This window comes from Hibiscus syriacus, unplaced genomic scaffold, assembly GCF_006381635.1.
Source record: "Hibiscus syriacus cultivar Baekdansim isolate YM2019G1 unplaced genomic scaffold, ASM638163v2 tig00112657_pilon, whole genome shotgun sequence".
Lineage (NCBI taxonomy): Eukaryota > Viridiplantae > Streptophyta > Magnoliopsida > Malvales > Malvaceae > Hibiscus > Hibiscus syriacus.
In genome coordinates this window covers 201545-229182 of record NW_024063377.1, presented here as the reverse complement: position 1 = coordinate 229182, position 27638 = coordinate 201545, and the positions used below count along the sequence as shown (strand labels likewise).

The 27638-nt window shown below is 34.9% G+C and overlaps 5 protein-coding genes and 1 long non-coding RNA gene across 10 annotated transcripts; 5 read left to right on the top strand and 1 right to left on the bottom strand.

Annotated features, from left to right (window-relative positions):
• Positions 1–4112: 4112 nt before the first annotated feature.
• On the top strand, positions 4113–7745 carry LOC120182447 (ER lumen protein-retaining receptor erd-2.2-like). The gene is made up of 7 exons (XM_039187426.1): positions 4113–4181; positions 4215–4468; positions 5449–5648; positions 6328–6468; positions 6560–6640; positions 7226–7350; positions 7449–7745. The coding sequence occupies exons 2-7, from the start codon at positions 4246–4248 to the stop codon at positions 7495–7497; spliced, it is 819 nt and encodes a 272-aa protein (XP_039043357.1). The 5' UTR covers positions 4113–4181; positions 4215–4245; the 3' UTR covers positions 7498–7745.
• Positions 5655–5947, top strand: LOC120182448. The gene is made up of 2 exons (XR_005521835.1): positions 5655–5846; positions 5891–5947. It is a non-coding gene; the product is annotated as an uncharacterized LOC120182448 (long non-coding RNA).
• Positions 7746–9157: 1412 nt separating the features above from the next.
• On the top strand, positions 9158–10000 carry LOC120182459 (aquaporin TIP1-2-like). Its single transcript, XM_039187433.1, has one exon. It carries the CDS (start codon positions 9158–9160, stop codon positions 9998–10000), a length of 843 nt encoding a protein of 280 aa, XP_039043364.1.
• A 2209-nt stretch (positions 10001–12209) lies between these two features.
• Positions 12210–15155, bottom strand: LOC120182445 (proline iminopeptidase-like). 2 transcript variants are annotated; one of them, XM_039187423.1, is made up of 11 exons: positions 14971–15153; positions 14652–14854; positions 14462–14560; positions 14258–14368; positions 13983–14045; positions 13783–13876; positions 13401–13498; positions 13155–13256; positions 12918–13031; positions 12572–12646; positions 12210–12351 (listed from the first exon to the last, which is right to left on the bottom strand). In XM_039187423.1, the coding sequence occupies exons 1-11, from the start codon at positions 15101–15103 to the stop codon at positions 12250–12252; spliced, it is 1194 nt and encodes a 397-aa protein (XP_039043354.1). In that variant the 5' UTR covers positions 15104–15153; the 3' UTR covers positions 12210–12249. The 2 variants fall into 2 exon arrangements, with proteins under 2 accessions (XP_039043354.1, XP_039043355.1); XM_039187424.1 differs by lacking the exons at positions 12210–12351; positions 12572–12646 and adding an exon at positions 12654–12794 and having other exon boundaries at positions 14971–15155.
• Positions 15156–16224: 1069 nt separating this feature from the next.
• Positions 16225–18594, top strand: LOC120182453 (PTI1-like tyrosine-protein kinase 2). The gene is made up of 6 exons (XM_039187432.1): positions 16225–16523; positions 16611–16720; positions 16803–17700; positions 17838–18071; positions 18154–18303; positions 18428–18594. Exons 1-6 carry the CDS (start codon positions 16281–16283, stop codon positions 18578–18580), a joined length of 1788 nt encoding a protein of 595 aa, XP_039043363.1. The 5' UTR covers positions 16225–16280; the 3' UTR covers positions 18581–18594.
• Positions 18595–19823: 1229 nt separating this feature from the next.
• On the top strand, positions 19824–23805 carry LOC120182450 (uncharacterized protein At1g10890-like). 4 transcript variants are annotated; one of them, XM_039187431.1, is made up of 6 exons: positions 19824–19910; positions 20070–20142; positions 20418–20612; positions 21582–21800; positions 22889–23111; positions 23463–23805. In XM_039187431.1, exons 3-6 carry the CDS (start codon positions 20470–20472, stop codon positions 23727–23729), a joined length of 852 nt encoding a protein of 283 aa, XP_039043362.1. In that variant the 5' UTR covers positions 19824–19910; positions 20070–20142; positions 20418–20469; the 3' UTR covers positions 23730–23805. The 4 variants fall into 4 exon arrangements, with proteins under 4 accessions (XP_039043362.1, XP_039043361.1, XP_039043359.1 ...); XM_039187430.1 differs by having other exon boundaries at positions 20396–20612; XM_039187428.1 differs by having other exon boundaries at positions 20322–20612.
• Positions 23806–27638: the final 3833 nt, after the last annotated feature.

Below are 27638 nucleotides of genomic sequence, written 5' to 3'. Positions count from 1 at the left end.
GTCTAATTTAAGATTAAAGAAATAAGAAATTAAACGTCGAAAATGTTAAAAGGTTGAACGCAACTTAAAATGTTAATCTTTTAATATTTTCGTAACCTAAAATGTTAATCTTTTAATATTTACGTTGAATATTATGAAGAATATAATATTTTTTATTGCATCCGAAAATGTTAAAAGATTAAAATTTTAGGTTGCGCTCAACCGAAAATATTAAAAAAAATTAACATTTTCGGTTACGTCTTTCCTTAGACTTAAATTAAACTATCGTACAGTAGAACTACCCTAATTTATAGAATAAAATGATTGTTATAGAATTGGATATAATTAAATGTAATGAATTTTTGTGTGTGGATATCTATTATGATTAAAATATTATATATTATTATTAGGTTTATTTTATTATTAAGATTTTAATATATATTATATTTAAAGTTTCATATGCTATTTATTTTTCATGTTTATTAGTTTAGAGAAAGCATGGTATTTAATATAAAATTTATCTCTTTATTCTCATATTTCTCCTTCTTATTCTTCTTATTTTTTTAATATGTTATTTTATAACTTATTTGCATTAAAAATCATATTTTCAACTATATCAATACACCATAATTTCATATATACTATTTTATGATAAATTAATACATTATATATATTTTTCTAAACATCATTTATATATTTATCCTAATTTGATTACATGTTATAACAGATTTGAAGTTTACAATTAAACCATATTTTATGGTAAACTAGAAGTTTACAAATTTTAGAATATTTAAGTATGATTTATTTGAAAATATAAAATAATCTTTAAGCATGATTTGTTGTTTTTGTGAAATTTTTATATGATCGTAATTTGTTTTCGATTAACAATAAAGTATTGACTTTTGTTGTACGTTTAAGTTGTATGAATGAATATAAATTTTTATTTTTTTATAATGTTCTACATAAATCTCTAAAATTATATTTATATCAAATCACTTTAGTGATTAATATGACATCTGATTTTCTTAATTAAATATCGAGCGCTATAAAAAATACTATTGTACAAAATGTTGCCTCGTGACAGTTACGTTACCTAAAGGTTGAAGCATTCATGTTTATAAACAAAGATTGATGTGAAGGTTTTAAGTGTATTTAGTAATTAAAAGGAGTATTGTTTTATCTTAAAATTTTAATAAATATAAAATTTTATTCTTTAATAAATCCTCTTTTTCTGTTATAAAAATAATATATTTGTTATCTTGTATCATACAAGTTATGATCTTGCATGTTTGCAATCTTTCTATCATACGGACTTAAGTTTGGTATAGGGGTGAACCTATGTACTTAGAAATAATTATTTTTTGAAATATTAATTATTATGTTATTAGTTTTTACTATGAATGAAAATTGTTGATAGGTGAAGTGATCAACAACAGTGAAAGACGATGTCATAAGGTAGAAAAATATTTTCGGTGATGGTTTTGATAGTTTTAGAGAGGTTGGTTCTAGGTAGAATAAGAGGTCTATCTTTTATTCTTTATAGAGTAAGTATTTATAATGTCATGGATATGCACCAGTTAGGGTGTTTTTATCAAAATATCATTCTCAGACCCATTAATTACCTATAAGATATTTTCTCTCTTAATATTATCAATCTAGCATCCTTTTTGATCAAGTATATATCATCATTCGCGTTTTCGTGGGGTTCTGTCTGAAATGACACCACGTAAAGGAAGGCGCGGATCGTCATCTGCGCCTTTACTGAACCTCTGATATATACATAAAGCGTGGATCATGGAGCGTGTCTTCCATGAGAAATGTTGACATGACGCCACGTGAGAAGGTGTGTTTCAAGGGACATGCCTTTTAAAGTCTACATCATCCCTCAAAACATTTAAAAAAATATGCATTAAAAAATTAAAAAAAAATATATAGGGACTAACATCATAATTTAATACATATTAGTTTCATGAGTTGAAGAGTTTAATGGGGTTAACTTATATAGATATATTTGAATGTTTATGTTATGTTTCTTGACAATGTGTGATAAAAGCTAAAAGGTGTATTCCATAACTTTTTTTTATCTCTATATCTAATGAATCTACTTATACACTATTGTTAAATTTTTAATATTAAGGTTTCTTGACAATGTGTTATTAAGGTTTATATTAATTAAGATTATATATTTTTATATGTTAATACATTTAAATAATTACATTAGGTTAATATTTATTATTAAGGTTTATACTAAATTAAATTTTAAAGTTGGTATATATCAAAGGAGAAATGATATATTCATGTAAGATCGAATATAAGATTAATTATATTCGGGCGACTCAAACGCCTTAAAATACTATATGTTATTTTGTTTTAAATCTAGATTATGAGATAATGAGTAATTTATTATTAAGGTTTATACTAAATTAAATTTTGAAGTTGATATATATCAAAGGGGAAACGTATATTCATGTAAGATCGAATATAAGATTAATTATATTTGGGTGGCTCAAGCGCCTTAAAATACTGTATGTTCTTTTGTTTTAAATTTAGATTATGAGATAATGGGTAATTTTCATGTAATTTATTTAATTATATGTTTTTGTTTATTAATTTGAGATGGAATAAGCTACAAGATATTCTTCCTTCTAAAATGGCGAGCTTAAGAGTCTAACACATATGTAAGAAGCACCTGAAAGTATTTTTTCATGTTATGATAATCAAGATTGTTGCTTTCTACTAACCAAAAAATTGATTAGGTATATGAGTTTCAACAATTTTAAAGGGGAGATCCCGAAGGAGTTAATAATGGTGTATAAGTAAATTCATTAGATATAGAGATAAAAAAGTTAAGGAATACACCATTTAGCTTTTGTCTCACATTGTCAATAAACATAACATAAACACTCTAATATATCTATATAAGCTAACCCCATTAAACTCTTCAACTCATGGACTAAAATATATTACATTACGATGTTAGTTGTTATAGTTTTATTTTTTTAATTTTTTTAAAGCATATTTTTTTTAAAATGCTTTGAGGGATGGTGTGGACCTTGGAAGGCATGCCCCTTGAAACACACCATCTCACGTGGCGCTATGTCAACATTTCTCATGGAATGCGTGCTTCATGATCGGTGCCTTCCGTATATGTCAGAGGTTCAGTGAAGACGCATATGACGGTATGTGCTTTCCCTTACGTGGCGCCAGCTCGAACAGAATCCCGCAAAGGCGCGGATGGTGATTCGCGCTTTATTGTCATTTTGTGAGAAAGGGTGCTAGATCGATAATATTAGGAGGGAGATTATGCTTGACAGATAATTAATGGGTATGAGGGTGATATTTTAGTAAAACGCCGTTAATTAAGAGTTGTCATGTCTTTGATCATGAATAGACGTATCAAGGGTTGAGGTTAATTCAATTAATTGAACGAATCAAAATATCCAAAATCTATTAATTAATTTTTTTTTAATTTTTAATCGAACCAAAAATTTTTAACCAAAATGAACTAAGTTCGATTAATTTAATTAGCCAAAATTTATAAATAATATATAAATAGTATATATATTACATATTTAATAATTTTGATTAATTCGAAAACCGAAACTTAAACACCCCGAAAACTAAATAATATATATAATATATTGAATATTTAATAATTTAGGTTAATTTGGTTAATTAATCGATTTCAAACCAAATTAACCGATAATGAAGTTTGAAAAACCATTAACCGTTAACCAACCGAACCTAAAATTAATCGATTGATTAACCAATTTTTTTTATTCGATCAGGTAATTATTTTTAACCGAATTATAAACAACCCTACATGCAAGCTATCATCCTTAAACAAAACAAAAGAATGGTCTTGTAGTGGTGGAAACTGAGATGGTAAGCTAAATCTCTTGAACTGTTTGATGTAATAAGCTCCATGGAATTCCTTCCAATTCATTTTTGTTTCTACCCAAAGTCAAAATTTTTAGTTAGCATACACTTATTCTAACCAATTTATTTATACAACTAAAAATATCAAGTAGTTTAATTATTGGTCACCAAACATAAATTTAATTCACTTCTTTTTTTTTCATATCCAATTGTATATATATATATATATATATATATATTTCGGTAAAATTAAGATTTAGATTAGTAGAAAACATAATTCTAACGTCAACCCCAAACGACTTGCTTTAGCAATCCAAAAATCCTATTACCCCGTCTCCCTAAATTTTCCCACACTTTCTTTCTCCAGGAAAGAGAAAAAAAAGAAACATGAGGGCACAGCAGAGGCCGATCCACGCGGTGTCGATGTGGGTGAGACGACAGCCGCCGAAGGTGAAGGCTTTTTTGGCGGTAGTATCCGGGATGGCAGCGCTTGTTCTTCTTCGATTCATCGTTCACGACCATGATAACCTCTTCGTCGCTGCGGAGGCTGTTCACTCCATCGGAATCTCTGTCCTTATCTATAAGCTCACAAAGGAGAAGACTTGTGCTGGTAATTTCGAATAAAGCTTTAGTTTTTTTTTAATAACGTATTATAGATTTTGTTATTAGAATGGTTTTTTATTTTATTTTTTATTTGTAGCTTAAATTTAATACATGCGTGCTTTTGCCCTAATTTAGCAATTCTAAAAACTTATGAAGGGTAAAGATTAATTTGCAATTTCTAAAAGGTTTGGGTTTGGCAACTTTGTGCCGATCGAATGCTAGATTTTTGGTTTTTAGCTGAATCTGGTTGAATTTCTGATTTGAGTTCCCTTTTTCTTTTCGATTTAAGATATTTGTTTCTTTGTTTGGTGACTTTAATTGTAATCCCTGATGCATAAAGTTTACTGCTTTTTTCCTAATTATTTTCACCTATCATTATCAAATAGTGGAGGAGTTATACTGTTATTGGCGAAGTTGAGACTTCATGAGACATTCTGCACTTTTGACAGGCTTTGATGGAATTTTTATTTTATTGAGGTTTTTGAAATTGAATTCTCTGGTGCCTAGAATTAGAATGTAAGAGTTCTTTTTTTTTTGGAATATTATAATTCTAAGGTATCGAAATGTAGGGTTTCTTCTTGATGCAAAGTAAAGAACTTTTTGTTTGTCTCACTTGTTGAGTAGTTTCATGAATTTTATATGTTTGATATTGTTTTATCCTATGTTTGATATGTTTCACTGTTTTTATTTCTGTATTATGCTAATTCTTTTGAACGAGTAGCCTATGCTATTTTTAGGGTTTTGCCAAGAATGATTGATAAATAGATGCTGCTTTTGGTGCAACAGTATTCGTTGTCATTCTCACGCACCCGCATAATACTTGTTTGCTGTTAGCGTGCTGCATGCCTATTAATTTTTGGTCATCCGCTTATGCTATTTAAATCAATGAGTTAATTAATTCTAGGTTATTGGTTAAATATGCGAAGAAAGTTTTTGTTGGTGTAATATCGGTTTTACTCATTCAATAAAAATTTTGAATGGTTGCAGGACTATCACTCAAATCCCAAGAACTAACAGCTATCTTTTTAGCTGTTAGGCTGTATTGTAGCTTTGTCATGGAATATGATATACATACGGTACTTGATTTGGCCACATTGGCTACAACATTATGGGTTATTTATATGATCCGTTTCAGACTAAAGTCCAGCTACATGGAAGAGAAGGACAACTTTGCTTTATATTATGTTGTGAGTTTTCTCCAGTCATATGAACTTTGTTTTTACTTGCAATTATATGTAATTATATATGCAGCTTGTCCTATGTATTGTTGGATCTACAAGTGAATTGTACTGGTGTTGTCTCCTGTATTTCATGTTTTCGTAGTCAAGAGATGGTCATGTTTGCAGTAGAGCTTGTGCTTGTCCTCTTTATCAACGGAGGTATATGTACCTTGAAACAGCCTTGCTTACAAAGGCAGATTGCTTATTAGTTTCTCCATTACATGATGCTATTTTCCGCTAGCCTGCAGATCTGCAAATTAGAAAAATATAATTTTTCTTTCTTTACAAGCTGTTTCTTAAATAAGAAATCTACTTATTTTTTAGATGTTTTGTTCTCTCCCCCTCCCACACACATGTTGCTCTGTAAATCGTTGCTAGTATTCTAAGTGTCCATTGAGTTCTCATTTGTCTTCAATTTTTCTTATTTTTTTCAAATTCCACCAAAAAAGTCATCGCGTTCCGCATCCTTTGTGTTATTGATTTTATGGATACTATCATATAACTAATTGAAGAAAATTTTTGACATTTTTGTGTTGCTATGCATGGACAGATACTAACCGTGCAATTATTTTCTTTGTTGCTCAAGTGGATTCTTTTTCTGAACATGTTCTAGAAGTCATATCCTGACATTTGAATTCGAATGCAGCTTGTCCCATGTGCAGTACTGGCTCTATTTATTCACCCCTCAACATCTCATAATATAGTGAACCGGATTTCTTGGGCATTCTGTGTATATCTAGAAGCTGTTTCAGTTTTACCTCAGTTGCAAGTGATGCAAAATACTAAGGTATAAATTACTTATATTGGTAGATAAACATTTAGATTAGTTATTTATTTATAAGATTACCATCTGCAACTCAGTTTTTTTGTGCTTTCAGATTGTTGAGCCTTTCACAGCTCATTATGTATTTGCATTGGGTGTTGCAAGGTTCCTCAGCTGTGCTCACTGGGTTCTCCAGGTTTGATCTTGTCCCCTGAAGTTGAATGTGATTGGTTTCTGTTAATTTTGCCATTAAGAATCAGCAGTTTTGAAATCAAGGCTCAGTTGGAGCATTACATGGATACCAATCTGTTGATAAAATTTATCTGCCTTTTAATTTATCGTGGTTGTCAGAACCTGACCAGCCGGTTGAATTGGTGGGATAAAAGCGAAAATTGTGAAACCATTATGTGCCATTATAAAACTGGAAACTGGGGCAAAAAACTGACGGTTCAACCAATTGAACCTGTTTTTTTTTCAAATTTTTTAAAAAAAATCTGAGTCTTACAAGTTACAACATTGGTGTTTTAACCAGTTCAACCATCGGTCAGGGTCTTACAAATTTGTAAATAATAGACGAGTCTGCTGGATGTATGACCCTGAAGGTCGAACTGATTGCATATTGCTTAAGATGGCTCTTGTTCTAGATGTTCTTTCATGTCGTTTCAACTAGCTGCATATTGCTTAAGAAATTTTGTATGATTCTGGTTGGAGAAGTGTCATTGTGAATTTTTATAAGGGCAATCGCGTTAAGATATTAATTCATTCCTACTGCTTTCAACAGGTTTTAGACAGTCGAGGACATTTGCTGGTAGCCCTAGGTTATGGATTGTGGCCCTCCATGGTTCTTATATCGGAGATTGTTCAAACTTTCATTTTAGCAGACTTCTGTTACTATTATATCAAGAGGTTGGTTACATTAATGAGTGGTATACAAGTATAAATAAATACTATTGTCAACCTAAAGGTTATAAATGTTTACTCATCTAAACCCTTATGTTGTACAGTGTCTTTGGAGGGCAGCTTGTTCTCCGTCTTCCCTCCGGAGTAGTATAACTGAAGATGCTGCTTTGCTTTGGTCGATGAGCTTGTTGCCGAAAGAAAGTATTAACTTGGTTACAAATGCGACTAGGTATCCATATTTTAAGTTTCCTTACGACTGGAATTAGCGGATTGTTTGTAAATTTGTTTTTTGGGGGAAAGGGGGGGTTGCTAAAGCTTTGGGTGGATATTAATATTGAAAACATTTCATAGACGGAGTCCAATACTAATGTTTTGCTTGTATGAAGTGAATTATTATAGACTATTCCTAATGTCATGATGTGCTTTGGCTTGCAATTTTCGAGTAAAAGTGATAATCGAACAGAAGCTGGGTTTAGATGATTTATTGATAATCATGTATATTTTTGTACACTCCGACTCTCCCACCTGCTATTCCGGTTCAGTTCAGCAGTAGTTCGAGGTGGCCACCTTTCGGATCCACACTGGGCGCGTGGCTTTTGCACCAGCTGAGCATACTCACAGCTGCTAATCAAACCAACAATTTAAATGCTATGTTTGGCTATAGTTGTCGTTATTGATGCGTTAGCTTTCATACTTATTGTTGGAAGAATAAGTTCCTGTTCCATGTTTGCTTTGAATATGCGTATTAATCAAGGCGGTGTTTGTGTGATGGCGTTTCTAAGTTTCATAAAAGTACTTATAATGTAATATATGGAATTTCTAGGTAATTGTTCTAAAGGATAATTAGCTGAAATTTCAAGGTTTCGTCGTAACTATCTATAACTATCCGCGTTGCACACCTTGCTTTGGTGGGTGAGTCTTTCAGCGGGGATTTTTTACACACACAATATCTCAAACTTAAGACTTATGCGAAATCAAGTTACTTATCATTTGAACAAACTCGTTTATCACTTGAATCAATACGTTGGTGAATTGATTACTGTTTACTGATATAATTATTTGACAATTTCCAAGTTTAGATGAGATGCGTACAGTGTAAACCGAAAGGATAACCATTGAGCATAGTCTTCTAAGTTAACGACATTTCATTCTTCTAATCAACTTAGACTAAGCAACTAAAGCATCTTAGTTTATCTAAAATGGATATTCTTAAGGATGAAAGCTTTGCTGGTTCATCTGCTTTAACTTTCTGCTACTGAACAAGAGTTGCATTAAGCATATTATACAAGATATACTCTAATTATTACTTGTTTTGGTGCTTTCCTTTTGGTCTTTGCCCTAAACAAAGCCAGCTTTCGTCTTCTTGCAAAACGTTCTCTCTCCACAGGTTTTCTGTTGGCTCATTTCTTGTATTAGATGTTTATAAGCAATATATGACATTGACACTGACAATCGTTCGTCCTATTCTTTCTCCATATATATATATATATATATATATATATATATATAATGGACTAAAGATTAATGGTTCCTTCAAGTAGACAGCATTTTTTCATGTAAATATTCTCTAATGTTTTTCGAGTCATGGATTTGATTATCTCTCGTGAGTCTGATCTTAATCTTCCAACTAGAACTTCAGCGGAAAACCATGAGACAACGAACACGAAAGAAAGGGGATCTCTAAAAGCAATTTTTTTTTGCTTGCATTGGTGCTCATGAGTTTTCCTCACCAGAGGTAATTCATGTTCTTCATTCAATATCAAAAGAAAAGGGCTTTGATAGTCTAATGTTTACCTCATTCATTGTTTATTAGATGTGGAAAGCAGCTTTCACAGAGTTAGTGGCGACTACATGCTTATTATTCACATTAACCGCATCCATTGTCGCCTGCTTGGACTCGCACGAGGCTGATCCCAAGCTACTTGTCCCGTTCACGGTGTTCGTTATCGCCTTCCTCTTTCTCATGGTGACAGTCCCTCTTTCAGGTGGACACATGAGCCCAGTTTTCACTTTCATTGCTGCACTCAAGGGAATCATATCTCCAGCACGGGCTTTTACCTATATCTTGGCGCAGTGTGTAGGTTCAATCACAGGGTTTCTCCTACTCCTCAGTGTAATGAACCATGAGACAGCGAAAAAGTATTCCTTGGGAGGCTGCACCATCGATGGGGACGGATCAACATCCGGGATTAGCCCTGGAAGGGCATTGATATTGGAGTTCTGTTGTACTTTTGTGGTGCTTTTTGTTGGTGTAACAATAGCATTCGACAAGAGAAGAAGCAAAGAACTAGGGTTGTCTATGGTTTGTGGAGTTGTTGCAGGTGCCATGGCAGTGGCAGTTTTCGTATCGATTACCGTGACCGGGAAGGCAGGCTATGCGGGCGTGGGGCTTAATCCCGCTAGGTGCTTAGGACCATCGTTATTGCTAGGAGGTTCGTTATGGGATGGCCATTGGATCTTTTGGATTGGACCTTGTTTTGCTTGTGCAATTTATTATGGTTTCACCAAGGGATTACCAAAAGAAGGCCTGGTTAGTGAAGATGAAGAGCGTGACTTCATTAACTTGGTCGCACCTTCACTTTGTTGTTCGGGCCCTAGATGTAGAACTCAACCTCATGGGAAGATTTATGGAAATTGTGAGACTATGAATAACTAATGAAATATACTCTAAAATTCGGGTTTCAAAGTGAACACTTATTCATCCTAAACCAGACGTGGAACTGTCATTGTATGCAGTGTTGTTTTTTTCTTCTTTGAAGTATATTTTGTTAAAAAAAATGGAATGGAATTGGATGTTCTCTTTGTAAATGTATCGGTATGATCATCAATGACAATGACGGGGGTAGTTGCATGTTTGTAGTGAAGATCAATTAATGTTCCAAATAATGTCTCTACAGAGGGTCGTTTTCGCTAATAAAAGATGCTCTAGGTTTAGTAAATTGCATTGACAACTTTTGGGGCTATTTGCGTAGTGAAGGTCAATGTTCCAAATAATGGCTTTCCATATGTTTGTTAAGGGTAGTTTTAAGGTATATTATACTTTTTTTTTTGACATTCTCTATAAATTACAGTTTTGTTGCTAATTCTTTATCCATCAAAGTCTTTAGAGTTTCATTTTTTTCGATTAACTACAGTCTCTCGACATGACCATTGGCAGGTCTATATGATCCACCAAGACTAAATCTACTAATTGACAGTCATATTTACTTGCTCTATCATCCTACAAATAGTAATCATCACTACCTATACTAAAAGATCTATGTATAAATCCTAGAGAAAGGACCTGAGATTCTCTCTATCAGCTCCTCTCATTGTTTATTTTGTTCTTCATATCTACACTCTTATCTCTTTCACAAAATCAATGTCTACGAGTCTCCGTCTAAACCAAAAGAGGTGATCTGTCAAACACAATCACAATCCCATTTCTTCCCGTGATAAAATTGTGCTATTTCTTTGAAATTTTTCCTTGACATGATGAGAAGGGAGTAACGAGAGGAATGAAAAGTGTGGAGAAGATACTAGAGATGAATCGATCGTCTCTGATGATCGGACATCCACGCTCACTGCATCAATTGTTGATGGGAAAATATGGTTATTATGATTGTTGGAGGTTGAATTTTTCTGATTTGGACGGAGAACCGCAGATAATTGTTCTGGTTAGCTGAAAAAAGTGATATACGGTGGAAGATAGAGAAAGAGAGTTCATGATCTCTTCTCTAACCATGTATGCCTTAATGTTAGTGTTAGACTTAGAGTTATGATGGTTATCCGTAAGTTGATATGACTAATAAATATGACTGACAGATAACAAATTTAACTATAGTAAATCACATAGATATGTTAATGATCATATCAAGAGATTGTTGTCACCCGGAGAATATTGAACTTTGTAAGCTTCTTTAAGCTCCAGAGATCATGACAAGCGGAAGATCAACAACAAAGGTATGGTTTGCAGAGAAGCTGCAACAAACTCTTTTAGCTTTACTCGAAAATTTGAAATCTTTGCTTTGTTTTAATTGACAATATCAGATTGCTTAACTGGAATCATGAATTGAATGTTTACTTTTTGTTCGAAATTGATGTACAGTTTTCATTTAGCTGCTTCATTGAAATTTATGATTCAAGTGAATGAAAAAAAAAAAGGAGCCACGATGCAGTAAAGCTTGAAGGGTAGACGTACGAATTACATGAAATTAAGCGAATACAATTATTGAAAAAGGACAAGAATTATTGCTGGAGGACTTGAGCTCACTACCAGAACAGCTAAAGATTCCATGCTCCTAAATCTGAAACGTTTGCGGCTGATATTAATGGTAAACTTGATAGGTACTATTTTACTGTAAAATATGAAGAAAGATGATAGCATTTGCATTTTTTCCTCCAACTTTCACTAGAACAAGCTACCATTGCATGCATTCTTTGGACAGGGACTTGATGAGTTTAGGTTTGGAGAAAGGGCATCAACGAGTGCCAGTTCACTATAAGCACCCTACAAACATTATCGGATGCATTCTGATAATCATTTTCCACTTAGGCCACTCAATGAGTTCGAGGTACACAAAGTTGGATCCTAGAAACCTTGAACTGTTCAACAGCCTTCATAGTCTCAGCTTTGTTAAAGAGTATAAGTTAATAGAAAACAAAAAATGATAAAATACTTTGGTACAACTTTCTGTGAGAATGTAATATTGTTCTTTTATTTCCAGGCTTGATTATTTCTCGTGTCCTATATTTCTTAATATATGTTCAAAGAACAAAGGATGTAGAGCCACAAAGATGAAGCACACGAATTCATCAGTTTTAATTTAAACCAAATGCTCTTCAATTGATTCTCAATCTGCTCGTGTTTACGAGACAAACTGCGACTGCATGGCATTGCATTGTTGACTCCTAGCTTTTCATATTTCAAGGTTTATTCTTGGCAAGGTTTTTCAGCTTCTCGTTTGCAGCCACAAGTTCAGCAGCTATTCCTGGTTCATTGGCTGAATGTCCAGCATCTGAAACAACCTGTGACCACACCAATAAGGTATTTTTGTTCATTACCTTATCAAAGGTTGTAAAAAAGAATCTCCAAAGTTGGGTGATTGCATGCAAATGAAGACTTCAACAACAAACACTGAAAGCGTCAAGTATCAATGAGATTATATCCTTCAGCAAAAGGCTTTGATTTATTCCGGCAATCCAAACATGTAAAGCATCATCTTCAAGAGGACATTTTAGTTCTTACCTTAAAATCTGCCTCTGGAAATGCTTTGTGGAGATCCCAGGCTGACATCATGGGACAGCAAACATCATATCTTCCCTGTTAAAATGGTTTGAGGGGTATCATACAGGTTGGTCTTAATTCAAGTCAAATGTCGCACACTGGAAACATTTAAGGGTAAGATGGCATGTGGCCTCTTTTGGTACTACCATGAAGCAGTTGGAGTCCAATGCTTACAAGTATCAAACCGACAAAGTGAAGCAAATAGAATCTCAAGAAAAGTATTTAAGCAAACAGAGTTGAAAAACATCTTTTGAACAAGCAGAAGGGTCATCTTGTCTGTAATGCTTCGATAATAAATGTAACATACCTGTACAATTGTAGTGCTAATATGCCTTATTTTGTCAACATTGTCCAACAAGAACGAATCTGAAGGAAAGAATCCTTTATTCACAAAGTAATGGTTCTCAATCCTTGCAAAAGCCTAAACACAACAATGAAGAGACATGCATCAAATTTGCATTAAAACTTTACAATCTTGTTTAATGAAATTCTATAGTTTCCAGCTCTATGTCAAACTGTAGGTCTTCTAGGGTACATGACTTACCAGTGAAAATCGATCATCATCCCCTCTCTTAATGTTTTCTTCATTTGGTAGAAGATGGGCAGTCATCATTTCCCATTTGGTCCATGCCCTAGCAGCTGCATACTACGAAGTTAACCAGAGAGTTAAAAAAGAAAATAATTAATAATTTTTAACATAAAAAAAACACTGCACTAACAAGTAGCAGGTTTAATAAATAAGGGTACATGAAGGAAAGCAATGTATCCAAAACGAGATGACTCCTCTTACTTGTATTTCCAAATCATCAGAATTCAGTCGCTTGTGGTAAGCATTGACAAAACTCTCCCTCTCATTTTCTGGAATATGATCCCTAAATGGTTCCCAAGCTGCATAGTTTGAATAAATGACTAACTATTCAGTGATTAATTTTGCATATTTACTCAGTATCCAAAAGAGAAATATAAAAGAAAATAGTTTCAAAACAATGCACATCAAAAATGAGTTTGATCAGTAATCAGTTAAAAAATGAGTTTGATTCATTAAAATGTTCCAAGCTAAACAGCTTTCCATGAATCGCGAAATTAAAATATCATGGAAATATTAACAACTTACAACATTAGAACGACCATCCTTAACAAATAGACCAGCAAAGAATACATATGGAACATACCATCGGGGTAAATAGCAGCAGCACCACCTTCGTAGAACCAATCAATCTCCTTCTTCCGCAAAAGGAATATCCCTCTTAGGACCAGCCCAGTAACCTTAAAAAAACGAGGGAGACAATCAATTCAAGCAAGGAAGGAATTAATGGAACTGCAGGTGACCTGATTGTATGTATCAAGAGTTTCAAGCAACAAAATTTTGCACCTTCTCAGGATGTGATTCACTGTAAGCAAGAGCAAGTGTGCTTCCCCATGAGCCACCAAAGACCTGAATAAGCATAAAGCAATAAAAACAGTACACTTAACTGGTCTACAACTGCCAACAGGGATGGAAAATCTGTTTTCGCCCCGTAGAATTTTATAAGTTCACCCCATCCTAAAATTTTAGAAGTCTACCCCCTTGCACAAAATCATGTGTCCCCCCTGACTGCTAACCAAACCCGACATTGGTTAAGCAATCAAAAACCAGTATATCAGTACCTGCCATTCTGGAATTTGCAAGTGTTCTCTCAGCTTTTCAATGTCATCAATTAGATCCCATGTAGTATTCACTTCCAAGCAAGCATGGGGAGTACTCTTTCCTGCACCACGCTGCAGCAGAACATATATATATCTTATAATTAGAGAATTAGAGGTTAAAATAAGAATTTTTTTATGAGTTCAACATGAAGGAACAAAAACCACCTGATCAAATAAAACGATCCTATAAAATTCAGGATCAAAGAACCTTCGGTTACTTGGGGATGTTCCTCCACCAGGTCCACCATGAAGAAACACAACTGGCTGCAAAACATGAAAAGAATGGTACAAAAACAATGGTAAAAAAAATATCCCATTAGATTCCTAATTGATGGATACAATCATGGATACTCACATAACCATCTGGGTTTCCTGATTGCTCCCAGTATATTGTGTGAACATCAGAAACCTTGAGAAAACCTGTGCTATAAGGCTCTATAACTGCATAAAGATTCCTGTTAAGTTCTTCGATTTCCCTCCCTGACTCCATTTTATCACTTAACTGCGTCTCAGTCTTATATCCGACCCTTTGCACAAACAAAGATAGTTTCTTTTTCCCTGCAGAGAGTGAACGCAAACGAATTTCAACAAACCCATATCCAGAAATGATTAAAAAAAATCAGAACTCGCATATTTTCAGTAGAAAAATAGATAAAGAGCAACAAGGAAGGAACCTGGGAAAGTGAAGTTTTTGGAAACTGAAGGGAAGGATGGAGAGAAGTAGGGAACGGAAGAGGGAAAAGTGGGCAGTGAAGAGAGAGTGAACAAAGTGTTTGATTTTGAGGCAAATTTAAACCCTAATCTCATTCTTACTTTTCGGATGGTAGTCACATGAGGATGCTTGGGTTTGGTAAAAATAAGAAGAAGAAAGAAGACGCCAACTGATGAGCCTTGGAATTAGATTCCTAGGCTGGTTTGGAATATTAGGTGATTGTCTTATTTGATTTCTTATGAATATGTAGTATATTTTAAAATTAATTATTTATGTACAGATAAAATGATATCAATAATTAAAATGATTGTTATTTTTATGAACATAACGCTTAAACATATAACATCATCTTATTAGTTGAATAAAATGAATTAAATAATGATATAAATATTGATTTAAAAATTAAAAAAATAATTAAAATATATCAGTCTAATAAACGAAAGAAGTCATTATCAAATAGCTCGTCTTACTGAAGTAGTAAAGATGCGCTTCACCCAATGATTAAGAAAAAAAAATGAATTTGCGCTTAAATTGAAGTGACAAGGTCGCAACGGGAGAAGTAGAACTTCTGTTGAAACACTTTTCTGCCCTCAAAAGGCCATCACTTTTCAATATTAGTTATTATATTACGCTATCATTTTCTCAATATCATTAAATAGCGTGGCCTGGAAATAAGGCAACTCAAGTGGAAGACTCGTGTTGTGGGTGATCTTATTGCACGATTTAGAGAGCACTTGTATATGTGATACATGTGAACGTGTACGAAAAAGTTATCGTAAAATTTCGTTGTTCGTTTTGTCTTTGACCTTATCTATGTTTCTATGATGGCCTATAGAGTATGGACGCGCTCATTCTTCACTCTTAGAGAGACTTTTAAATGTTCTGTTAAATTTTTAATAACGAGTATTAAAATAAAATAAAAAATAAATATTAAATATGATTTTAAAAATCAATGAAAGTTTAAGTGTTAAAACGAAATAAAAGTGATAGTTTAAATATTAAATGTGTAATTTACCCTGTAAAATAAGTTGGATATGTCTAACTACTTTAAAAATTACCTAACAGAAGTAAGTGCTTAGCCAATTGGGACGATAAGCAAAGCACACAAACCACCGCCAACAAAAACATTTAAAGCTGCGGCCTTCCTTTTCCGACGACAATGAAGGAAGAAATTCCTAAACCCTAAAATCAACAACAACATCAACAAAAAACCCAGAATCCCTCCGCATGAAATGGAATGGTGCTTGAAGATTGTTAGATATATTTTCAGTGATGGGTGGAAATGCAAAGATCAACTGCAGAATCATGTCATACCTGAGTTGCAGGACGGTGAAGAACAAAACGATAATTGTTGGTCTAAAATCTGATAACTGCAGCAGAGAAATGCTGCTCCAGTTACTCAGCCTGCTCGTCAAGTCTGGGGACAATGTGTTAGCCGTTCATGTCCAGGAAATGAATGATGCTTTTGATCCCAACACTTTTCACATCCATGAAGATATCTGCAAATCCAAACAGGTATGAATCAAGAGAAAGGGATTAAAAAACTGGGATTGATTTATCTGTTTGATGATTTACTTATTCGGTATGTTTTTCGCAATTCAGGTCGATTTTCTTGTTAAAATTTGTACTGGGAACTCGTATATCTCAGTCTTATCTCATCAAGTTCGGGAAAATTATGCTGCAATCCTAGCAATTGGATGCAACATTTCAGGGTAATGAAGCTAATAAATATGGTTACTGTTTAAGGTTTATGAATTTGTATGTTTGATATTTCGATTATTGTGTTTTCTGTAGGCCGAATGATTCGGCTATAAGCTTTTGTCTGAAAAGTTTGCCACCCACGTGCACCCTTCTGGTGATGGATGATGCTGGAAGAATCCTAATCCAAAGGCAGGGAACATCCCAGCAAGGTTATGCAGGTGTACCTTTCCAATCTTGTTTACCATCTTCCCAAATAAACTCTGTAGTTGATCAACCGACAAGCTCTCGTCTGCTAAAAAAGTCATTGACAACACCGTCGTCATCATCGACGTCACCATCAATGTGTCAAGTTGACAGTGAAGGACATTACGTTCTCAAGAAGGCGTTTCCTGAACATCAGTTTAAGAAGTCATTCACTATGCCATCTTCTTCTGCATCATCATCACCGACATGGCAAACTGGTGGTGGAGGCCAGCAGAACCCGAAGAAGAATGTGACTTCAACGAGGAGGTTTCACGAGATGGCATTCCAAGAAACGGTGCAATCCTGCAGGCGGTTTAGACCGGAAGAGCTCAGCATTGCCACCGATAATTTCAGTCTCAGTATGGTGATTGGAAAGGGAGGAAACGCTATGGTATATCGAGCTAACCTCGAGGATGGTCAAGCTGCAGCTGTGAAAGTCCTCAAAACCATGAGTTGGTCCGCAAAGGATCTTCTTCGAGAAGTGGAGACACTCTCCAGCATAGAGCATGAGAACATAGTTGACATGATTGGGTACTGTGATAGCAAAGAACTGCATGCAATAGTTTATAACCTTCTAAATGGAAGCTTGAAACAATGTTTAAAACAACTCAAGTGGGCTGAGAGGATGACTATCGCAATCGGTTTAGCCAGGGCCCTGGAGTGTCTTCACCATTGTTGTGACCCTCCCATCATTCACAGAAATGTGAAACCATGTAAAATACTTCTCTCTGATAATTGCCAACCACAAGTAAGTTTTACACCAATGCATGTTCAAATGTCTTTGATGCTTATTAGTTCAGCTTAGGCTCTTAACGTCACCAACATTGAATTCTGGATCTGCTTAACGTTCTGTGCTGTTTAATTATGCCGGATTTTCTTTCGCAGCTCTCGGGTTTCAGAGCAGCAGTAGTGCATAATCAATCTTATCAAGTCCAAGCAAACACGAAGCGAGTCGACATTGTTAGGACATTCGGATACTTGGCACCAGAGTACATGGTGTGTGGAAAGATTGATGAAAAGATAGATGTTTATTCCTATGGGGTTGTGCTACTGGAACTTATTACAGGGAAAGAAGCTATTCAAAGCAACCAGAAAAACCTTGAAAGCTTAGTGCTTTGGGTAATTATATCGACATGTTAAACCCAAAATCAAGTTTTTATGTCTCAAAGCTTTAAGTTTTTTCGGTCCAACTATCTTGCAGGCAAGATCTTTATTCGGTTTCGGCCTATTCGAGCGTTTAGTTGATCCTTGCTTGGACCAAAATTACAAGAAAGAAGAGATGGAAGTAATGATGTTTATAGCACGCCTCTGCCTTATGCATTCATCTTCTCAAAGGCCAACAATGAAAACCGTAAATTTCCTTCTTTCGTTGTTTAAATAACTCGTTTTTCGATCACTTCTACAGCACATGTATTGTGTTTAAGTTCTTCCATGATCGATTAATGAGGATCATGTTGGTTGGTTTCTTTGGACAGATACTAAGGTTGTTTGAGGACTCAGAGTACTGGTTAGAGATGCAAAGGGAGAAAGATCAACTTCTAAATGGGTTTGGTTCCATAGGTGAAAATGATTTGTTGAGACAATATGAGTTATCAAGTGTTGAAACAATGAGATGGGATGAAACCTAGATTAAGTTGTAAAAGTTTTCGATTTTTATTTTTCAGAAAAAAAGAAAAAAAACTGGATTTTCTCATGCAAAACAGATAACCATCATATTTTCCATGCAAATATATATCAACTGAACATTCATATTTTCCAGATCAGATTCAATACTTTTATTTGGTAAACGAGATTAGAACAATGCTTGAGCATTCAAGTAAACCATTCTCTTATTCTTCTGGTAAAAGCAGATTAGTTGTGAGAGTACAGAAGCCTTGTGCATTGAGTGTGCAGTTTTCACATCTGGAAAAGAAAATGAAAGTTGATGATCATCAGATCATATTTACAACCCATATATTAATATTATCATTCGACTGAAGAATGTTTACTGGAAATTTGAGGGTTATTGATGACATTCATTGTCATATCAACTGCATTGCCAAGAGAATACATTATGTTCTTGTATTCTGAACTGAGGTTGCTCAAAAGGTGTCCATTGTTGAAAACAAAGCACTTGCCTGGTTGATCAACTTAGCGGTAAACCATCCAGTGGTCTCTTTGGTACAAATGACCGAATTTTGTTTTAAAGAAATTTCGTGAATGTGTGTGAGTGAGAAAACACGATGTTTTAAATGCAATTTGATTCGTCATTAATTACAGGGAATGGATATAGGTTAGTTTGAGTCGGGTTTTTAGCCCATCATGTTGAGTCGGGTTTTTAGCCCATCATGTTTGACCTGAAAATTAAACTTCTCCATCTGCACTCGACCTAACTTGAATTTAAGACGATCCTAAATGATTCAAAACCCGATCTAACTATTATTGCAGCTTCTATCCTAAATGATCTTAAATAATACATAATATTATGTTTTAGTTCTGTTTTGATCATCTAAAAAAATTAATAGTGATGCTAATGTGTTACCATAAGGTAATGTTGTGCTAATATTAAAAAATAAAAAAAAAGTACAATGTTATCATCACCATCAATTTTCGAACGATAAGTAACCATAATGTAATATTAAGTATGATTTTGAAAAGTATAAATGTTAGTTGACCAAAACAGAAACTAAGTGATAGGCAAGTGACCAAACAGGCATTTTTCCCTTATTTCAACTTGAATGTTCTATATTGCCTGTTCGCATTCCTCCACTAAGATCTTTCCACGTCAACGTCATTACCTGTCCTAATAGCATGAGGTTTTCACTTTTCCCCAATTAAATAAAATAAAAATAAAGTAGGTTAAATCTAAGGCTATTAAAGCTGAAATATCACTTGAGGTTTAGTATTTTGATGCAAAGGAAGAGGCAAAAGAGAAAAATTGGTTGATAATTGATATCATCAAAATCTACGAAGTATCTGGTACGAGCTTTTTGTTCCTTTAATTTGCTTAATTAGTTTAATGGAACTAAATTCTTAATCTTAAATTTTGCTCTCTATTTTTTACTTTGAGTTCAAAATATTTGTCTGATTTCTCCAATTTAGGGTTTGAGTTTCATTCTGATTTGTTTTTCGCTTCAGGATTTTCTTTATCGAGTTTCATTTTCATGCGAAGCTCGCATTTTGAGGTCATTGATATTCTTCTGCATGTAAGGTACGCCTGCTATAGGGTTTCTTTGTTGGATTAAATTTTATCTGCTATCGATTTCTTTAGTTTGGTACATGAGTAAAAAATGGTAGAGAAGGAAAAAATATCTTCAAATGAATTCTCGTGTACTAAGCTGATAACCAGATCTATTAAGATGATATTTTGATTTTTCGGCTCTGTAATAGTGATTTTTCAGGTCAATATGATTAAGGATTAATACAGATTTGGTCCTCTTTGTTCTTTGCAATCCTTTAAATAGTTGAAGCGTTTGGTATAATCAGTGTGATTTGCACAACGGATATAGTAACTTCTGCGGAAATTGATTGATTGGAGATGCCTCGGGACTTGTCAAGATCACGATCTCCCTCGCTTTCTTACCGGCGTAGACATTCGCCCTCTCTTGTAGGGCATAGATATGGGAGGATCAGTCGAAGGGATAGAAGCCGGTCACCATATTCATCTTATTCTTATACCAGGTGATCACGTTTATATTAATGTTATTTATGTTAATTTTGTTAACATAAAGAAACTGTAAGGATTATTATAAAAAAGATTGGGACGCTGAAATTTGTCATTCGAATTGGAAATACAAATGCTTCAAGTTTATTTGCATGCAGCCTTTACATTTTTATGTATATGTTGGTCCTCCTTCAACCGGACTGTAAAGATTATCTAGTTTGCTTCTTGTTTACAATTATGATTCCATTTTGGAATCGCATCCCAGCCAAGAATCCATAAAGGAGTGCAATTAAGTTAGTTGAATGTACCGAATTGAAGTGCTGCTGTGGCAGAGGATTGTGTTGGCAATTTGTAGGGAGGTGTTTTTTGGCTTCACTTGCAATGCAGTTGAACCTTTTGGTTGCCTTCATTTTGGCATCTGTGTGATATTTTATGTTCAGATGGCGTCACAGCCTGACATCCTTGAGCCACTTCAGGATTATAGATTTATGTCTAATTTTCATCATTCATTCTTAGTGTGAAGTATTGCTGAATATTTCCAACCAAGTTGATGGTGTATTTCTCAACATATTCTTTGAAATTATCAACATCTCAGTGGGGACTTACTAGTATGGGACTTTACTTTCGCTTGTTAATATGGAAATATGCTAAATAGAAGTACATTTGGAGGAAAACATAGAGTTCAATGAGAGTTATAGGAAGCATGCCCTTGTTTAGAAAATCAAGGATAGTTTGCTCCCATTACTTGAGATGCGAAGTGAGAAGATGATGGGTGCCGATGGGTTTCTTTCGTTGCTTGAGTCTGACATTATCTACATCGTGTCATAAAAGATGGAGCTCAATGTTTATCATAACAATGTAAGAGGTAACCGTATATGCTTTTGTATTTTTTCTGCAAGGTGGTGAGCTGTTCTTGTTCTTAGTTTATGTAGCTAGTAATGCCCAAAGTCTATAGCTGTGGCTCAGTAAGCTGTATTGTTGTACAGAAGGAAGAATCATTTTGTTAGTCCACGCCGCCGCAAAAGTCGTTCTCCAATTGCAAGACGTCATAAAAGCCGTTCTCCAACTCCAAAGCATTATAAGAGGCAAAGAAGTAGGAGTTCTTCATTGTCTCCCATTCATAAACCATCTAGCCCAAGTCTTGGGTCAATTGAGGGCAAAACTACTAGTGAGAAATTGAAAAAAGAAGAGGAAGAGAGGAAAAGGTATACAAAATATTCTCATCCTTATGCAGGCTATTATGGTTTTCTTTTCATGGTTCTTTCAGCCTCCTTGATTTGTGCACTATCGCATTGAAGTTTGGATTCTCTACACTTCTGATTTATGGGAGGCTTCTATATTATTGGATAGTTTGTCTTTGCAATATGATAATTCGTTTGCTGGGATGATATAGGATGTCATGAAAGCCTGGATCCTGTTTGAGTTGTGTCAGGTTTTGTCACTTGTGAAATTCAACTTTGCTGCTTCAGTTTGTCTTGCTGGGAAAACAATATTCACTTGCATGTACACAATCCCCTTTTCCTTCCTCAGTTATATTGCATGTTACCTTACTGAGTTGATGGCCTGTTTTGTATGGCTCATTCAATCTTTGCATCTACTGGTAGGAAAAAGAAGACCAGAGAGAGAGAGAGAGATTATTTATGTTCTTACATTGTAGAACACAAAAGGAGAAACGTCTGCCCTGTTCGAGCTTCTTAACTCTTGTTGGTCGTGACATTTACAGGGATAGTCATTCTGACTAAATGTTTTTAAGTTGAACCGTCATTATTTAACATCCATAAAAATGTGATGATATCTATGAAACGTAAACTCTTGTGAAATGTATTTTGGTGGACGGTTTGAACTTTGAAGTACTGTGGAGATTAGTTATAAAATTACAGCAAGTTCCTTGACATTCTTCTCCACAGGATTTTCTAAAGGGAGATACTGCTATAATAATTCAACTTGTTATATTTGATGATCTGATTGGAATTTGATGCACGTGTATCTATATTCACCAGTTTTGAAATTCTTGTTTGGATCAGGTTCAGTTAGAGGTATGCCTTAAAAGTATAGCATATTTTAGTGCCTTTGTCGTCATGAAGGTTAGTTTGCCCGTTTATCATAGTTCATAGTGAATCAGGTAAGTAAGTTGGTGACGAAGAAAAGGGGAAAAAAAGCAACACGACTTTGTAAGCTGTTTTCATGTACTGTTTGCTGGTTAGGAAAGACGTCTGAAATGGACGGTTGCGGCATATTCCCCCAAATTCACCAATGTCAATTTCTTGTTTGACATTTTATTTTATTTTCCCAGGCGTCAACAGGAAGCAGAATTGAAACTAATAGAAGAAGAAACTGCTAAGAGAGTGGAAGAAGCAATTCAGGAAACAGTTGAAGAGAGATTGAACTCGGATGAAATCAAGCAGGAAATTCAGAAATGGCTTGAGGAAGGACGCAGGAGACTTAACGATGAAGTTGCTGCTCAACTTGAAAAAGAAAAGGAAGCTGCTGTTCCTGAGGCCAGGCGACAAAAAGAGGTATCGATGCTTCAATATTTGTATTTGTTGAAATCATTCTAATGAAATTTATGATGCATATCCATATTTAATATCTGATACATTATATAATGCTATAACTGTGTCAGATTGAATGAAGCTTTTGTCCAAGGAATGGCATGGTTATGAGTGAGTGTGTGTGTAAGAGAGAAGACGAACACACGTGATCTTATACGAATTTCACTTAAGGATAGTGTGATCTTGTATGAACTTCACTTAAGGATAGTGTGATATTGTATGAACTTCACTCAAGGATAGTGTGTTTGTTGGATGGCATTTGCATGCTTGCTAGCATTTTATAATTCGGCCTTGATTGAAAATTGTGATATACAGGAGCAAGCTAGACAAGAGAAAGAAGAGTTAGAGAAGATGCTTGAAGAGAACCGAAAGCGGGTAGAAGAAGCTCAAAGAAGAGAAGCACTGGAGCAGCAACCGGGAGAGGAGGAGCGATATCGGGAACTAGAGGAGCTTCAAAGACAAAAGGAAGAGGCCATGAAGAGGAAAAAACAACTGGAGGAGGAAGAACGATTAAATCAAATGAAATTATTGGGAAAGAACAAATTGCGACCCAAGTTGTCATTTGCCCTTGGCTCAAAGTGATTAATTTGGAGAAGTTGGTCTTAGTTGTAATATTTTTCGGAATTTGTTAGTGTGGTGCCTTTTAAAAGTAGAGAAATCATTTCCATTTACTATAATTTGTATATTCTTTGTCGTGTATGCATATTTTGTTTTGTTATATACAAATCCAATATTTAATATTTGACTAAATACTTTGTTTACTATAATTTGATCATTCACGAGAACCGAGTGACGCCTGATTGGCAGGTGATTGCTTCAAGCCGGGGCCTTCTTGCTTCGTTTGATACTGCCATGGGATTTTCTGGTGCTAACCGCTTGGCTGCAGATGCTCCTAGGGATAGGTGGTGCAAGCCCCCTCCTGCAGATGCAGCCTGTTCGCGTTCATCGGGCAGGTCTAGAGAAACTCAAAGAGAAACCCACCTTGCTAGAGTCATTGTTGATGCAACATGGTTTAGGAGACAGGTTCGAACATGTACTATCTTATAATCGCTCACACTATTAAAAAAAAATAATATCGCCCAGACTATTAAAAAAATAATAACCCTACGATGGTTTTATTCTAAAAGCTTCATAGAATTAAGGAAGTTTTGAGAAGGCTAAATGTGGAGCAATTGCAGATAGGGGTGTATAAAAAATTCGAATATCCGATTTTACGAAAAAAATATCCGAAACCGGATTTGGGAAAAACCGTTTTTTTTTTAACCGGATCGGATTTTTTTAAAACCGGTTATTTTAACCGGTTTGGAGAAAAAAACCTAGACCTGTTTTTTTACCGGATAAAAAACCGGTTTGAAAAAAACCGGTTAAAAAACCGGTTTTTATCCGGAAAAAAACCGGCCTGGGTTTAAAAAACTAGCCGTTAATATAGCCGTTGGGAGGGTTTTGTGATCGTTTTTGACCGTTTTTTTCTTTAAAAAATTACCATTTTACCACCCTAAACATGTATAAATAGGTTGGGGATGTATTTGGTTGATTACAAATTTCTCAAATCTTATTACACAACACTTAAACATCTCTCAAATCTTACTTTTGTAATTTTTTGTTCATCATGAGTAACACGGCTGAATCTTCCGTCGGGGGAAACCTTGAAGTCGTGAGAGTGATCGAACACACTCGAAACAAAGACATTTGGGATCACTACGATTTATGTGAGATGTCAAATGGCTCGAGGAGGGCGCGTTGTAAACTTTGTCTAAAGTTTCTTGCATCGGAAGGAAACACAACGTTGAAGAACCATTTGACAAAATCATGCAAGGCACTTCGCTCAAGATCAGATCCTAGTCAATCGAATCTTACACCGCAAGGTGGTGTTTTTGTTTACGACAACGAAAAATTACGAGAAGCGTTTACAAAGTTCGTGATTACAAAAGCATTGCCGTTCGACCACTTTGATGATGAAGATTTCACGATAACAATTCAACAACTAATGCAACCACGTTATACTCAAGTAAGTCGTACTACCCTTAGAAGAGATGCTATAAAAATGTGGCGTACGGCGAGGGAAAAAATGATTTTAGGATTCCAAGAACACCGTTATGGTGTGTCGCTTACATGTGACGTTTGGAGTTCCCCTCATAATATCGGAAATTCTTTTTTAGCCGTTACGTCACATTGGTTAGATCAAGATAATTGGCAAATGATGAAAATAACAATCGCGTTTGAATTATTCGGTGAGCCGCATACCGGTGCTAATTTATTTACACTTTTAAAAAGGGTAATTTGTCTTTATAAATTAGAAAATAAAGTTTTTTCTATATCCTTTGATAATGCATCGAATAATACAAACGCGGTTCCAAGATTGAAAATATTACTTTCACCGATTTTAGACGGTGCGTTTTTTCATACCCGTTGCGTTGCACACATAATTAATTTATCCGTGCAAGCCGGTTTGGAGGTTATTGAGCCGATTAGATTAGAATTTAAAACAATGATAAAATCGGTTCTTTGTAACAACAACAAAATACTAAATGATTATAAACGATTTTGTAAGTCCGTTAATAAAAAAGCTTTGGGTCCTAATTTGGATTGTCCAACTCGTTGGAACTCAACTTGGATGATGATGCATACTGCCTTAAGGCAAAGGGAAACATTGCAAACATTTCACGATCGGCTTTTCGAGAGGGGTCATGTCCCAAACATTTATCCGGATTCGAGTTGGGAAACTATAGCCAAAATAACCGATTTGCTTGAGGTTTTTTAAAAATGCAACAACTTTTTTATCCGGTGTTTATTACCCTACTAGCCCGTTGTTTCTTAATCAAATATTTTTGTTGGCTACCCGACTAAATGACTTTGAATTTGAAACCGAAGTTTTTCAAGAAACTGGCTTTGCAATGAAGGAAAAACTTTTAAAATATTTTAAGGAGATTCCCCCCATTTTTTACTTGTGCCGCCGCTTTAAACCCAACGTTAAATGTTGGTGGGTTGAAACACTAATTGAACAAATTGCGTTTGCTTTTAATCTAACCGATGATGAACCCAACTTTGTCCAAAACCAAATAAATTATTTTAACAAATGTTTTCGAGACATGTTTGCAATTTATTTAATTAAATACGGATCAAGTAGTGTAATACACGATCAAATGAGAATGAATGCGGAATCATCTAGTAGACGTCCAAGTAACATAAATTTGAATCTTTTTAACACTCTTGTAAATTCCCAATCCAAACGATCACGTACTACCACCCCAAGTAGCGAGTTGGGAAATTACATGTCATGCGATTTTCTATCAAAAATGACATTTGAAGAGTTTGAAAGTTTGGATATTTTGGCTTGGTGGAAAGAAAAGGAAGCACAATTTCCGATTCTAGCCGCCATGGCCCGTGATTTACTAACCGTCCAAGCTTCTACGGTAGCTTCGGAATCCGCTTTTTCTGTTAGTGGCAGGGTTATATCGCAACGGAGATCAAGACTAAGTCCCGAGTCGGTGGAAGTATGCATTTGTTTAAAGGATTATTTGGATGGAGCGGCTCGTAAGCAACATATCACCACCCTAGAAGATGCAATTGATACCGATTTGGAAGCAAACTTACACATTGAAGAAGTCGAACTTGGAATATCCCCTCCAAACGAAGAAGGCGAAGATGATGAAGAAGAGATGGCAATGTAGTTTATTTTATAACTTTATTTCAATTATCGTAAACTTTGTTTCAATTATCGAACTTGAAGTTTTTAAGTATTTGAATTTATCGAACTTGGAAGTTTTTAAGTATTTGAATTTATCAAACTTGGAAGTATTTAAGTATTTCAATTATGTTGAGTTAATTAAGTATTTCAATTAAGTATTTGAATTTATCGAACTTGAGGTTTGATGCTTTCTCTTTGATTCTCTCTTGATTCTAGTTGCTTGATGTTTCTTGTCTTTGATCAATGGCTTCTAAGCTTGCTTAAATACACCTTGAATCACTTCTGAACGTTAGTGATAATTAATGAAGATAATATAGCCGTTTAAGTGTGAAAACATTTAATAAAAATGCTTGGAGCGTGGGGGAATCGGTACCCTCTCATAGGGAATCGGTTTCCTCTCATAGGGAATCGGTTCCCTAAGTGTAAAATTCAAATATTTCGACCGTTGAATAGGGGGAATCGGTACCCCCTATGGGGGAATCGGTTCCCTCCGAGCATTCTGGAAATCTCGGAGCCAAACCATTCAGTGAGGAATCGGTACCCCCCTTGGGAGGGAATCGATTCCCTATGAGCAATCTGGAATATTAAAATCGGTTTTTTTTATAACCGGTTTTTTAAAAAAACCGGTTTTTTTAAAACCGAAACCGGTTATACCGGTTAGGATATCCGGCCCTCCAAACCGGTTAAAAACCGAACCGATTATTTTATAAACCGGTTTTTTTTTCTATGAGAAAAAACCGGATCGGATAAAAACCGATCCGGATCGGATTGAAATCCGACAAATGTTCATCTCTAATTGCAGA